General features: G+C 41.7%; 1 protein-coding gene across 6 annotated transcripts in view; it reads left to right on the top strand.

Annotated features, from left to right (window-relative positions):
• CTNND2 (catenin delta 2) overlaps positions 1-13,881 on the top strand; it is an 889,124-nt gene that overhangs the window by 839,102 nt on the left and 36,141 nt on the right. For all 6 annotated transcript variants that reach the window (XM_003789546.2, XM_012805017.1, XM_012805013.1 and 3 more), the window contains 2 exons: positions 1,014-1,224; positions 9,112-9,196. In XM_003789546.2, the coding sequence (XP_003789594.1) occupies positions 1,014-1,224; positions 9,112-9,196 (296 nt within the window). The remainder of the gene's footprint in view (positions 1-1,013; positions 1,225-9,111; positions 9,197-13,881) is intronic.

Below are 13,881 nucleotides of genomic sequence, written 5' to 3' on the forward strand. Positions count from 1 at the left end.
GAGGAAGGAAGACCAGGAAGGGATCTAACTTTGGTCACTTGCCAATTCCATCTGAAAAATTTAAGAACAGCCAACTTTGCTGTAGGCGTTCATTTACTTCCACAAGTAAATTAAAGGAACAGAATTGGAAGCTGCAGGTGGGATAAATTAATTGTCTTTCAGGGTTACTGGTAATTGCCTAGAGTGTTCTGTAAACTAAAAGTACTCCATAAATTTGTCATTATAAGTACCTTTATCACTGGGAGTAGGAAGATTAATAATGATAAAGTGATTTAAAGAAGCAGAGGCAGATTCTATTATTTTTCACACAAAAACATGCCAAATTAGTAAATGTTATCTGGTAGAAGCACACAAAAAATCCTATCAGGGAGACGAATAGATGATCGGTTTACTCCAGTTCAAAGGACACTTAGTTACGTATCTCCCCCTCTGTCAGTGTTTCTCTCTTCTTTACAGGTGTCAGCACTCACATATATGATCGTGCTTTCTATATATTTATGGTTTGACTCTTACTTGTTAAAAGAAAAAAGAGCCCAACCTAACTCCATTACAGTATTTTTGAGGGTTATGTTAGAATTGCCTCCATTCTCTTACCTTCTGTGAACATTAAGTAGGAGCCTAGTAACAGCTAAAAACTATCAAGTCCTGTGTCCTTGTTAATCCCCATGTTACATGCTGTTCATACATTTACTCATGTAGTCTTTACAACGGCCACTACTGTCTTGCTTCACAGATTGAAAAAAATAAGGCTTCGAGGCATGAAATAATTTGCCAGTGATTCGATCCCACCACATCAATCTAGCACCAAAATACACCCATTTGACCTGAGGAAATACTGTTTTCTCTCTACACGTGTCCAGAATTACCAGATGAGAACTTTCTGTGCTGGGAAACAAGCAATGTTAAGTGGGATGTGGGTTCTCACGTCCTCTTCTCCCCGGACCCACCTCTCCCTCTTTCCTCTTCCCATCTTGGCCTCCTTTCAATTCTTCCTTTCGTTTTCTTTTCCAAAGGCAAGTACGCCATGCGAGACCTGGTTCACAGGCTCCCGGGTGGGAATAACAGCAACAACGCGGCGAGCAAGGCCATGTCGGACGACACCGTGACGGCCGTCTGCTGCACGCTGCACGAGGTGATCACCAAGAACATGGAGAACGCCAAGGCCTTACGGGATGCTGGCGGCATCGAGAAGTTGGTTGGCATCTCCAAAAGCAAAGGAGATAAGTAAGTTCGCTGGTGACATCCCGTCTGTTGGAGGAGTGCTGGCATGTGTCTCTGTATTGGTAGAACTGGTTCTGAGAGCTTCGTCTCCTGGTTATGGGTAAAACTGTTGAACGTCACCAAAAAGCAGATGTCTGTGATGATCAAGAGAAGAAAAATAGCAGATGGCTTCCAGTTCTCCCACCACTCAGTGAAAGCTAATATTCTTGCCAATTCTGACCTGATAAATAATGATTTGGTGACTAGCAACTACCACAGTACTGTTAAGGGGGACTTGGCAATCCAGCATTTGTGCTAGTGTGTCCCTCAGCATGGGAGAGGTGCCACCTTAACCAGCACACATGAAGGGATCTTGCTGTTTTTGTTCCTCTGTGGTTGGGGGTCCATGTGTTGATGTCCCACATCCTCCGGCTCTGTGACTCTCCAGCTCTGCATATCAAGTCAGGACCACCTTACCAACATCACAGTAGCCCCCGAGTCATAACAAGTCATCATGCAGGAAGGACAGAGGAGTAGACAGAGTGTGACGGAGTCAGAGAGAACTTGATTCTACCCCAGTACCCTCCCTTACTAGCTATGAGATTGGTGCAAATTATTTAATTCAGCAATAACTATGCCTACACTTTCCGATCTAAAACTAAGGGCTGTCATAATGTGCTTCTTGGAAGAAATGATAATCAAATCTTAAAGAATAAATAGGTATTTCCAAGAAAGAGGGGTTAGCAGCAAGGAAAGAGGGTGTTCATGTAAATGGGAGAAAAAGTGATCAGACTTGCTGGAAAAGTAGCTGCAGCCACCTCAGATAGGAATATCCCCCAGTCTGATTTAAGAACCAAAGGTATCTTACTATATACAACCAAAAACTATCTTCACAAGCTGGAGTGTCAGTATGGTAGCAAGCTGTCAATTTTACAGAAACCCTTACTAACCTTAATTAAATTTTACTTCCTGGATGTCCCTCAACATAATCCAATAAGATTACGAGGGTAAATCTTTGGTCATCGGGGTCTACTTCTCGACTTTTCATTCTTCCCCCCCCAATTTCTTCACATTTAAATACTAAATATTTTTTCTTTTGTTATTAAATGCTGTGTGGGATGCATTTTGAGGCTTTCTGAAAATTCTACCTCATTATTTCACTTAATAATGAGAATATTACCCATGTTTTATAGAAGATGCAGGGTTTCTACTTAAGCACCCTGAGACTTCCAAACAGTTCAGTCAACAGTTCAGCATTTGGATTTGAATGTTTTCTCATATCAAGTAAAACAGCCCCACTGGACTCAAATGTAGTAATTGTACAGCATAGATTGTTGACTTGAATTGCATCCTATGATACTGTGCTTACAGTAAATGCTATCCTACACGGACAGGAAGCCACTGGGTTTTCATCTTTCTGTAGCTTCAGCCAACTTTTGGAATCTCCCACTGAAGTGCTTAACTGTTCTGAGCATTAAGAGCTTAATATGGTAATGATTTTTTGAGCACACACACCTACACGCAGTGAAGTCGTAGTCCACAAAAACAATCAGATATAATTGTCTATATTCATGAGACATTCAAAGATTAAAGTATTTTCTCTGAATTATAAGACTACAGAGCTTTGAGGAATGGTTTGGCGTGTATTAATCCCCTCCAAATGTGTGAACATCTCTACAGCGGTAAGCATTAGTAAATGGGCCTTAAAGAGAAAAGATGCTTTAATCAGTCCTGTGGTCAAAGAAAATTTTTTGAAGAACAAAATTTTAATAACATCTGAGGAAGCCATTTATGAAATAGTATACATCCACATTGCCAATACAGAATATGGTCCTGTTAGGCCTGGTCCAATCTTTTTTTTTAAGACAGAGTCTCACTTTGTTACCCTTGGTAAAGTGCCATGGCATCATAGCTCACAGCAATCTCAAACTCTTGGGCTCAAGTGATTCTCTCGCCTCAGCCTCCTGAGTAGCTGGGACTTTAGGTGCCCGCCACAACCCCTACCTGTTTTTAAAGACAGGGTCTTGCTCTTGTTCAGGCTAGTCTCCAACTCGTGAGCTCAGGCAATCCACCCACCTTGGCTTCCCAAAGTGCTGGGATTACAGGCCTGAGGCACCGCACCCGGCCCTGATCCGACCTTGATTACTATGAATAGGAAGATTTTTTTCACTGCAGATGATCTCATAAATTCCCTTTAATTTGATACAAAGTTTTTCTATGGAATAGTCACTTGCTTTATCTCATTGTCCCTTTATCTGTTTTTCTAACACCAACATCCTGGATTTATGAGTTTAATAAGAAGTGTTAAATTGGGTGGAATTCAGCGTCTTCCCAGTTGTAATTCTCCTGCTCTGTCAGTCTCATCTAGTTTTCCATGCAGTTTATCTGTTTTTTTTAATATACTGACTGATTTAAGGATCAAAACAAAACAAGATCTTCATAACAACATTCGTCCTCACCTTTTACCTACACTTCAGTCTCGTTATTGCTTTTCACTGCTCTTAAAATGAATCCAGAAAAATGTCTCCAAATCTTAGCATGAAATTCCAAATTTATCTCAAAATTCTAGTCTGAATGTAGGTGGTGAGATTCTCATGGACTTCTAAGCATGTTTTAAGGAAATGTAAATTCTTTATTAAAATAGAATTTTTGGAATTAGAGATAATTTAATAATTGGGAATGGCAGGAATATCAACCAGTTAACCTGGTTCACTGATGAAATGTACACATACCTGTCCACCCTAAATTGTCCTCAAAAATTTATTTTCAGAAATAAGTTTGGTTCAAACCTGATTTTTATTTGAGATAACACAGGAAAACAGATCGAAGCAGCAATCCAGATATGCCCTTCCATTTTCCATATTTATATTTATTTCTCAGTATATACAACGTAATATATACAGTGATGTTAAAGAGTTAGACTGGAAAGTTTCCAATCACAGTCTGTGGAACTACACGCTCAGTGCCTGGGAACATGACCCATGGGACTTAGACTCTGGGACCGTGTCGCGGGCATAGCAGTGTTGAGCAGTCACAGTGAATCACACTAACTAAAATCTTCAGCCACCCCTGATCTGACAGCTTGGGGGAAGATCAGATGTTGTGTAATTGTTATTAACTCTTAGAGGAGTCTCATACTCACCATTTGAAGTCTTGATAACTTATTCTTTTCACATCATTTTAAACACTCCTTATGGACCTTGGATGGCATTCATCTGTTATAAGAATACATTTGTTTTTGCCAGTTTTAACAGTTATATAGGAAATAGTGTTGAAATGTGTCACTGTATTTTGTCATAAGACAGAAAAGCTATTAACAGGCTCGACTGTTACTGTCAGTAAAGAACTGTGTATTGTGGCTTGGGCTGTGATCACTTGTCACATTAGAAACGCTCAATTGTTCAAGTCCTTCAATCAGTAGTTACAGTTTTTCAAGTAGAAGTTTCTATGGTAAATGGATCAAAATGAAAGTCTGAAAAGAAAGCAACATTTCTCTGACCTTTGCGTGTTAGTGTAACGCTGTGATGTGCTGGCATTTTAATTGAGGGGTTACAGCCTGCTAGTCATTACACATTCACAGTCTCTGTTTTGTAACTAAGGTAGAAAAACAAAACCACACGGTGTCAGAGGAATTTCTGCATACTAAATATGTTTCAAGTACACTAGCACTACCTGAATATTAATATCTGTTCCTCTGAAGTTACTCGGCTATTGTCGGGAACAAGTATCTACCTAACGATGATAAAATACAACAAAACATAGCATTTAATCTTTGTTCAGCATCGATTATATAAGAATAAAATGTACTTTATTTGTATTCATGGAAAAACCTAAAGTTCTCTGTTTATAAGTCAAAGGAAATACAGGCAGACCTCAGAGACACTATTGCAATAAAGCAAATATTTCAATGAAGCGAGTCACAGGAATTCTTTGGTTTTCCAGGGCCTATGAACATTGTGTTTACACTATATTGTAGTCTATGAAGTATATAATAGCACCATCTCTAGCAAATATAATAAACATACTTAAATTTAAAATATCTTATTGCAAAACAATTCCTGGCAACCATCTGATCCTTCAGAAAGTCATTATCTTTCTGCTGGTAGAAGGTCTCGGCTTGATGTTTATAGCTGCTGACTGGTTAGAGTGGTCATTGCTGATAGTTGGGGTGGCTGTGACAATTGCTGAAAATAAGACAGTGATAAAGTTTGCTGTATCACTTGATTCTCAAACCACCCTGCTGCTTTATCAGATAAGTTTATATAGTATTATAAATTCTTTATTGTGATTTCAACCATGTTTACAGTACATACATGTATCTTCACCTAGAGTAAATTCCATCTGAAGAAACCACTTCCCTTGCTCATCTATAAGAAGCAATTCCTTATCCATTTCAGTTTTTTGGTGATACTGTAATAATTCAGTCACATATTCAGGCCCCACTTCTAATTCTGGTTCTGTTGCCTTTTCCACCATATCTTAATTGATTTCCTAAACTAAAGGCTTGACAACTTCAAAGTCATTCAGGAAGTCAGAATCAACTTCTTCCAAACTCCTGTTAGTGTTGATGTTTTGACCTCTTCCCATGAATCACAGAGTCTTAATGGCATCTCAAATGGTGAATTCTTTCCAGAATATTCTCAATGGCCTTTTTCTCGGAGCAATCAGAGGTATCACTACATATGGCAGCACTAGCCCTACAAAATGTTTCTTAAATAATAAGACTTGAGTGAGTGAAGATTATTTCTTAATCCATGACTACAGAATGGATGTTGTGTTAGCAGGCAGGACAAAAACATTGATCTCCTTGTACATCTCCATCAGAGTTCTTGGGTGACCAGGTCCATTGTCAATGAACAGTACTATTTTAAAAGGAATCTTTTTTTTTTCTGACCAATAGAACTCAATAGTGAGATCTAAAATATTCCGTAAGCCATGCTATAAACAGATGTGCTGCCATCCAGGTTTTGTTGTTCCATTTATAGATCACAGGCAGAGTAGATTTAGCATGTTCTTAAGGGCCCTGGGATTTTTGAATGGTAGAGCATTGACTTCAACTTGAAATCACCAGTGACGTGAGCCCCTAACAAAAGAGTCAGGCTGTCCTTTCATGTGTTGAAGTCAGGCGTTGACTTCTCCTCTCTAGCTATGAAATTCTTAGATAGCATCTTCTTCCAATAAAAGGCTGTTTGATCTACATTGAAAATCTGCTGTTTAGTGTAGCTGCTGTCCTCAGGACCTTAGCTTGGTCTTGTGGAAAGCCTGCCGCAGCTTCTGTGTCACTTACTGTGTCACCTTACAGTTGCATGTTGTGGGAACATCTGTCCTTAAACCTCATGAGCCGTCCTCTGTTAGCTTCAAACCTTTCTTCTGTAGCTTCTTCACCTTTCTCAGCCTTCACAGAACCACAAGAACCTATAGGTGCTTGGTCTGGAGGTTAGGCTTTCACTGAAAGCAAAGTTGCACCTGAGTGTCCTTCTGTCCAGATCACTTGAACTTTGTCCACAGCAGCCATGGACCTGTTTTGCTTCCTTATTATTCACATGTTTGCTGGACTTGCCACTTTTAATTTCCTTCAAAAACGTTTCCATTGGATTCCACAATCTGGCTATTTGACACAAGAAGCCTAGCGTTCGGTCTGCCTCTGCTATTGGCGGGCTTTTCTCACTAAGTTGAATCATTCCTAGATTTTGATTTAAAATGAGAGAAGTGCAACCATTCTTTCGACTTGAACACATAGAGTCCATTGCAAGGTTATTAATGGGCTTAATTCCGATATTATTGTGTCTCGGGGAATGGAGAGGCCTGGGGAGAGGGAGAGAGAAGGAGGAATGGGGTAGAAGTCAGAATATACAAGTAACATCAAGTTTTCCGTCTTCTATAGGCTGGGTTCATCCTACACCAAAACATTACAAGACGAGCATCAAAGGGCATTGATCATAGGTCACCGTAACAGATATAATAATAATAAAGCCGTTTGAATATTGTGAGAATTACCAAAACGTGACTCAACAAAGTCAGCACATTCTGTTGGAAAAATGGCACCCAGAGACTTGTCCAAATCTTCATTCGTAAAGCCTTCATTTACAAATGAGGGTGGCCCAAGCCTTTATTTAAAAATGCAGGTCTGCCCAAGCCTTCATTTGTAAAACATACAATATCTGTGAAACACAATTTTTAAAAAATGAAGTACAATAAGATGAGGTATGCCTGTACCTTTAGACCATGATACTATCATAAATTATGAAATTATGTAGCAACCATTCACTTCAGTAAAAGTAAATATGTCATTTAAATATAGCTAACCTTTCATAGAGAAAAAAATAGAAATTTATACGAACTCTATATTTTCTCTTGAAAATATGTGATATAACTAATACACTTCTACATATAAAAGTTGAATTCCATCTCAGTAATAATAGCAGACAGATTGACTATTACCATTGTCCATAGATGAACAGGTAAAAAAAAACCTTTAATGTAATTGGTCTAAATGACAAACATGAAGACCCAGGAAAACAGCAGCCGTTTTATCAAGTTGGTATATTGTTGGCATCTCATAACTTCATTATGAAGTGCATGTCCTCATAGTATCCATTTACTTTGGCTCTCAAATCCAAGCAGTCTGACCCATCTAACCATCTACTCACTTTCTGTTTTAAAAGCCATCTTATTTCGATGCCATCTTTGATCCAAATGTTGTATTTTCTGTAGTGGGTCTATGGGCCACACCAGGCCACTGGTCAGCTTCAGTGTATTCATCACAGTGAAGTCTTCATAAATGATTGTACCCTGGCAACACCAAGAGCCACCACTCACAAGGAACCAGGGGTCTGCAAACTGGCCCAGAGGCCAAGTTCCATCCACTATCTGTTATAGTTCCTGGGTCACAGCCACACCTATTCGTTTGTGTGTTGTGTTTTTTATTCTTTTTATGCTATAGAGTTGAGCAGGCCTCCATAGCCAAGAATATTTATTATCCAGTGCTTTAGAGAAAAAGGTGCCAGGCCCTGTGATAGCCCACAGATGTCTCTGTCAGCCACTAGAGCCATGCAGTTAGTTGGGAACCAGCCTGTGGGAATCCAGAACACACAGCCAATATTTCCTGCCCACCAGTCAATGTGACTTCCTAGGATCTGGCTGACTTAAATCAACACTGATGTATTGACATAGCCTCTGTTTTGAGGTACAGACTGGCACTGAACCAAAATACATAATTACATTTTCATAGAGATCTCAAAGACATGGATCAAATAAAGGATGAGAACCCCTATTCCAAGGCTTTATGTGACCTTGGCTTTTCAGTATGGTCCAGAGGACAGAACTTTATAGGGCTTTGTTACTGAGCTCGCTGTATATATTTAGACATGCATTCATCTATATACATACAGGAGCATGTGCGCACACTGGCAGTCACTGCCAGTCTCCTGTGCTTACATCAGCACTTGCAGAACCCGCCCCTGCAGTCACGCAGGTGTGGAGAGCAACACTGCATGTGCTCCTGTGCTTCACTGGGGACAGTGAATTGCTTTTTGCTACACAGCTGTACTCCACCTGCCTTAAAACTCCTAAATCTGGCCCTTCCCACTCACTGTTTTTTCTTCTCTCTGTCCCATTTTGTGGTCAAATGCTAAGTCTGCATTTCAACTAAATACCACTCTTATGTCTGCAGCTTGAAAATTCCCTGCCAAACTGTCCCGCATTCCCGTCTCTCACCCTCTTGGGTGTGCTGATGAGAATGGGGCTGGGGTGGGGGTGGGGGGCAGGACACCCCTTGCAATCTCCAGGCTGAGAGAAAAAGAGCCAGAAAAGACACATGGATGTTTCTCCCTGACCTTTCCTGAGACGTCGCATCATGTTGAGGCTCTGCCGTCCACTCACATGTTGCGTTTCCTGTCTTTTCTTTATCAGACACTCTCCGAAAGTGGTCAAGGCTGCATCTCAGGTCCTAAACAGCATGTGGCAGTATCGAGATCTGAGGAGTCTGTACAAAAAGGTAAGGTTCACTTCACCTTCTTGCTCATCAGCTGCGCGCAACCCGCACGTCCAAACACACGGCCTGGGGTGGTCGTGCTGACCTCACGGTTATGGGGGGCACTCGTCCAACAGCCTCAGTCATGGAAACAAACAGCAAAGAGAATTAACAACGATGCAAGAGAAGAGGCTGAGTGTCCCCCGAGTCTCTCCAAGACCCTGGTGTCTCTGGACCGGACGGACCCACACTCTGGTCTTGCCCTACATCATCTGAGAAGGAAATAAGCCTTGCTTTCCTGAGCTTCTATATTTTACGATAGATTAGAAAATAACAAACACGGGTATTTTGAAAACATATAATTTGAGACAAAAAACTATATAAATATAAAGCAATGCAGGAAGTGAAGAAGTATCATAGCCTAGGAACATGGAAGACCCAGCAGTGTGACCCATGTTCCTAAGCCCCTGAGAACCTCACTGAGTTATTGTCGGGGGAAAGATGATGTCCTCAGCTGACAACTGTAGATGATGAAGCGGTCAACCTTTGCTCCGTACCCTCCTCCACCCCCGAGGCAAGCAGGCGTTTCTATCACACGTTTCAAACATTTCAAAGGAGTCTTCACCCCCAATGTGTTTCAAAAATACCTTTAGAGAAAAATATCATATATAGAAATTTTGATTTTACACTTCATTTCCAAGTGCTGCTAAATAAAGAATGCATAACATCTCTTTTTGGGGTTAGGAGGAGAGAACGTTTTAATAACATTTCCCAGAAACTGTTTTGTTGTTATCAGACCAGCAAGCGTGGGCAGTTTAAATTCACGTTAACACGCAGGGTAGAGAACACCGCTGAAAGGCGGGAAGCACAGGCATTGGCTCGGTGCCGGGATTCGGAAAGCCTGAGCCGGACTTGGGAAGGGAGTGTGGGCTTCCATCGAGAACAGCCCAGACCACCACCTTGCAGGGAGTGGGGGAGAGAGCTGAGGCCATCACTGCCTCTGTCCCCATTTGACCAGCCTGGCAGGGACCGGCTCAAGACAAAGGAACATGGGGCCACAGCTCTCCTAGGGAATATCTTGCCACAGGGAAAATTTGTCTTTTTCTCTAAGCCAATGGGAAAAAGTAAATATTTAATAGCTGTCTCTACTAAGTTGTTATCTATTTCTAGATTTCCCCAAGGCCTTCCTACTTCCCTTAAATATTTACTACTTTGCACATTAGGTTTATAAAATTTAGCCTATTTATTTCTCTTTCAAAATTTTCCTATTTTCTAACAGGAAGTATGTTTAAGTTGAAACAAAGAGTGCAGAACTGAGTGCTAGAGGAGGGTTCTAGATTAACTCAGGGTCTCCCTCATGCTCCGCATGTTGGGGTGAGCCCTTCATGCAAAAGGCTCTGGCTCCCCCTCTGCTTTACCTGAAATCCAAACCCCCGGACCTCCGCTTAGTTGCTTTGAGGCTCCTCCAGGAGCGAGAAGAGGGTCCTTCAGCTTCATATCTCACACATGAAGACTGTGCTGTGAAGTAGAAAGGAACTGGTCATTCTGATTCGGTGGTCCCAGAAGCTCGGTGAAGTACAAACCCCACTTGTGCTCCACCCTGACTGTTTCCCCTGGGCTGAAACACACCTTCCCATCCGTGCATGCGCTGAAAGGAGGGAGACGGCTCTTCCAGACTTCCCAGCAGCAATAGGAGTTTCCCATCTTAGTTTTTCCACGTTGGCCAGAGCGTTCAAATAGTGCCCTTGCCTTTCTATTTCCATAAAAGAAAATAAAAAAGAATGTCTTGACGGGAATTTAATGGAGCTAAAAACTCAAGAGCTAAAGATAGTTTAAAGAGTGAGGAGATTTAAGCAGGAGGGCCGAACAAATTGATGGTGGTGTTTTTAGGTGACCCATGATTAAAAAATATTGAGAAAGAGCTATTCTTAATAATCTCCAAATTATGCAGTTGTGAAATGAAAGGGGGGCCTGGGTGCACCATGTCACAAGAGCTGCTCATAGCAAAGCTCAAAATTCAAAAAAAGCTTTTCATGTGGAAAGCCCTTTTGTCAGAGAACCAAATCCATCCATCCTTATGAATTGTTTTTAATCAGTGGGGAAATAGGGTTCTGTTTTGTTCTTCACTGCTAATTTACATAGCATGGGGGAAGAAGTCTGATCCGTATCTTTTAATTATCCATGCTTCAAATCTATTTATTAAACACCTATTATAGGCTTAACAAAGGAAGGGTTCTAAGGAAAACGGAAGATACGGGAAGGAGCTGCTGAGGGTAAAGATGAAATATGAAACAATTATTGGCAAATTCATTAGGTTCCCAATTATACACTCCAGACTAAGGGAGAGAAAAGTGGAGACCCAAATCTTGAGGAATGTATAGAGTCCTCGTAATTGGGAGGTAAAAGTAAGGGCACGGGGGGTAAGAAGGGGAATATGAGGGGACACTGGGAAGTTGGGATGAAAGCAGCACGTATGTCTACAGGGCAGAATTCAGCCCATCTGTCACTGGCTGATTTTCTCCAAGATTCCAGGCACAGAGGCTGGGGTCTTATTTAATTAGCTTGCTACTTGATGTTACTTGGAAAGACAGTCAGCATATTCTTCTGGCTGGGGGTATTGAACAATACAAAAGTATGTTTGATTCATGACATATTTTGAGCCAAAACGTATTTGTGTTGTCTGAATCTTCAACTTTCCTGAGGTCTCCTCTTCTGGGTCCACCCCCTCCGCCCCAAGGGAACATAAATATTTGCAGAATCATGTTAGTACATGCAGGCTAAATAATGTGTCATCCTTTTTTGAACCAATCTTTAAGTTTAGATAGCCACAAATAGAATTTTTAAATTTTGTTGTCATTCATATCATTACAAAGGATATTTTCTAAAGGATAAGAAGACGAACCTTAGGGAGAGACTGGATAGAACTAGAGAAGCCAGAGAGGGGAAGTTCTTGATGGTTTTTGAAACTTGGGGCTTAAAAAAAACTGCGGTCACTGCCATAGTGGGGTGCTTATGTTGGACTGTGGTGGGGACTGTTGGGATGGCTGGTTTTGGAAGCAAGGACATAAATTAGAGCAGGGGCTTAGAATGTAAAGATTATAGAAATTATTGTGTACAAATATTTATTTGATAGCTTAATAATCTGAGAGATGTATTAGTTGGGACACAACCTAAGTCTCTCTAATAGAGTGAGTAAAAACTATCGGCGTTCCAACCAGAAAGATCTCCTCTCTTGGGAGCCTGCGCCTGGTCAGGCAGGTGGCCGAGGGCCAGCAGGTGACCATGGGGCCATCGTGTTGCTCTGCCTTGCCAGTGTGGGCAAAGCTTCCGGGCCCTGCCCCCTGCTCATTCCACAGGGAGAATAGGGGGAAGGGAGGGAAAGAGAATGGAGGCTGCCAGACTAGGGCTCACACCCCAGGGTGAGAACAGGGCCCTGTGGCTGCAGCCAGCTGTGAGGGAAGACAGGAAAAGTGGGCGACATGACCCCTGCTAAACATCTGTGGTGAGAGGAGACAGGGGGTAGCACTCCAGCAACCATTTCCTTCTGTCTTTAATATCTTCAATGTCAACCGCACTCATGACCTAATGAGGCATATTATTCCATCCTGGAGTGGCTGTGACTATCTGGAACGTTTTACTCACATTAAAGGAAAATCTCTTTATCTACAACTTCTGCCCTCCACAGCCAAAGGTCTGATTTCTCTCCTCTGTGATTGCTTTCCTGGTGTTGACAGTGGGCAGCCATCCCTTCTCTAGGCCTGACATGTAGATGGGAGGAAAAAAAGAAATCTTTCCCCAGCCATCACCAGGCTCATAGCTGACGCCCTGTGACAAAATACAGATTAGCAAGGGAAAGCATAAAAAATCATCTGCCATGAGGCTACGTGACACGAGAGCTTCAACAAGGAAATGAAGAGCCAAAGACACAGGCCAATGTGTGTGTTTTTTATGTTTAGGTTTGATAGGTTTGATGAACAGTGGACAGTCATGGAGAAATGTTATTGGAGGATAAAAAGGTGTGATCTAAAGGTCATAAACCGGAGGGGTGGGGGTTATTAGCAAGGCCTGCTGGTTCAGATTCATTTTGTGCCCCTGTGTCTTCAGAGATAGGGACGTTCCTTTCTTCCAGGCACAGGAAGACTGGAATAGGGGAAAGTGGAAGAGACCATGCTACAAGGCAGAGATGTCATCATAACTCAGGACAGTGATGTCATCATAGCTTAGGGCAATGATCATCATAGCTCTCTGCAACTTTAAACTCCTGGGCTTGAGTGATCATTCTGCCTCAGCCTCCAGGCTCACACCACCACACCTGGCTAATGTTTCTATATTTTGTAGAGACAAGGTCTTATTCTTGCTCAGGTTGGTCTAGAACTCCTGGCCTCAAGCATTCCTAATGCCTAGAGAAATACTAAGATTAGAGGTGTGAGCCACTGTGCCCAGCCAGTACCCCTTTTGTCATATAGCACCCCAAGATGAGTATATTCCCCCAGATTTATTTGAAGCAGAGGAGAATAGAGTGAGACTGTGCTTTGCTTGTGCTTGGCATTCAACTTCTAATAAAACTTGAGCTCAAACTGATGTTTGAAACGCTTGTAACACTATTAGTGAAATACAAAGAACAGATGGCCAAAGGTCCAAGGTGCAGCCTTGCCACACTCTTGCAGCTGGACCTTCATCAAGCTACTTGAGACCCTCTGGCCATCAGT

This window comes from Otolemur garnettii, unplaced genomic scaffold, assembly GCF_000181295.1.
Source record: "Otolemur garnettii isolate 467f Iridium unplaced genomic scaffold, OtoGar3 scaffold00033, whole genome shotgun sequence".
Lineage (NCBI taxonomy): Eukaryota > Metazoa > Chordata > Mammalia > Primates > Galagidae > Otolemur > Otolemur garnettii.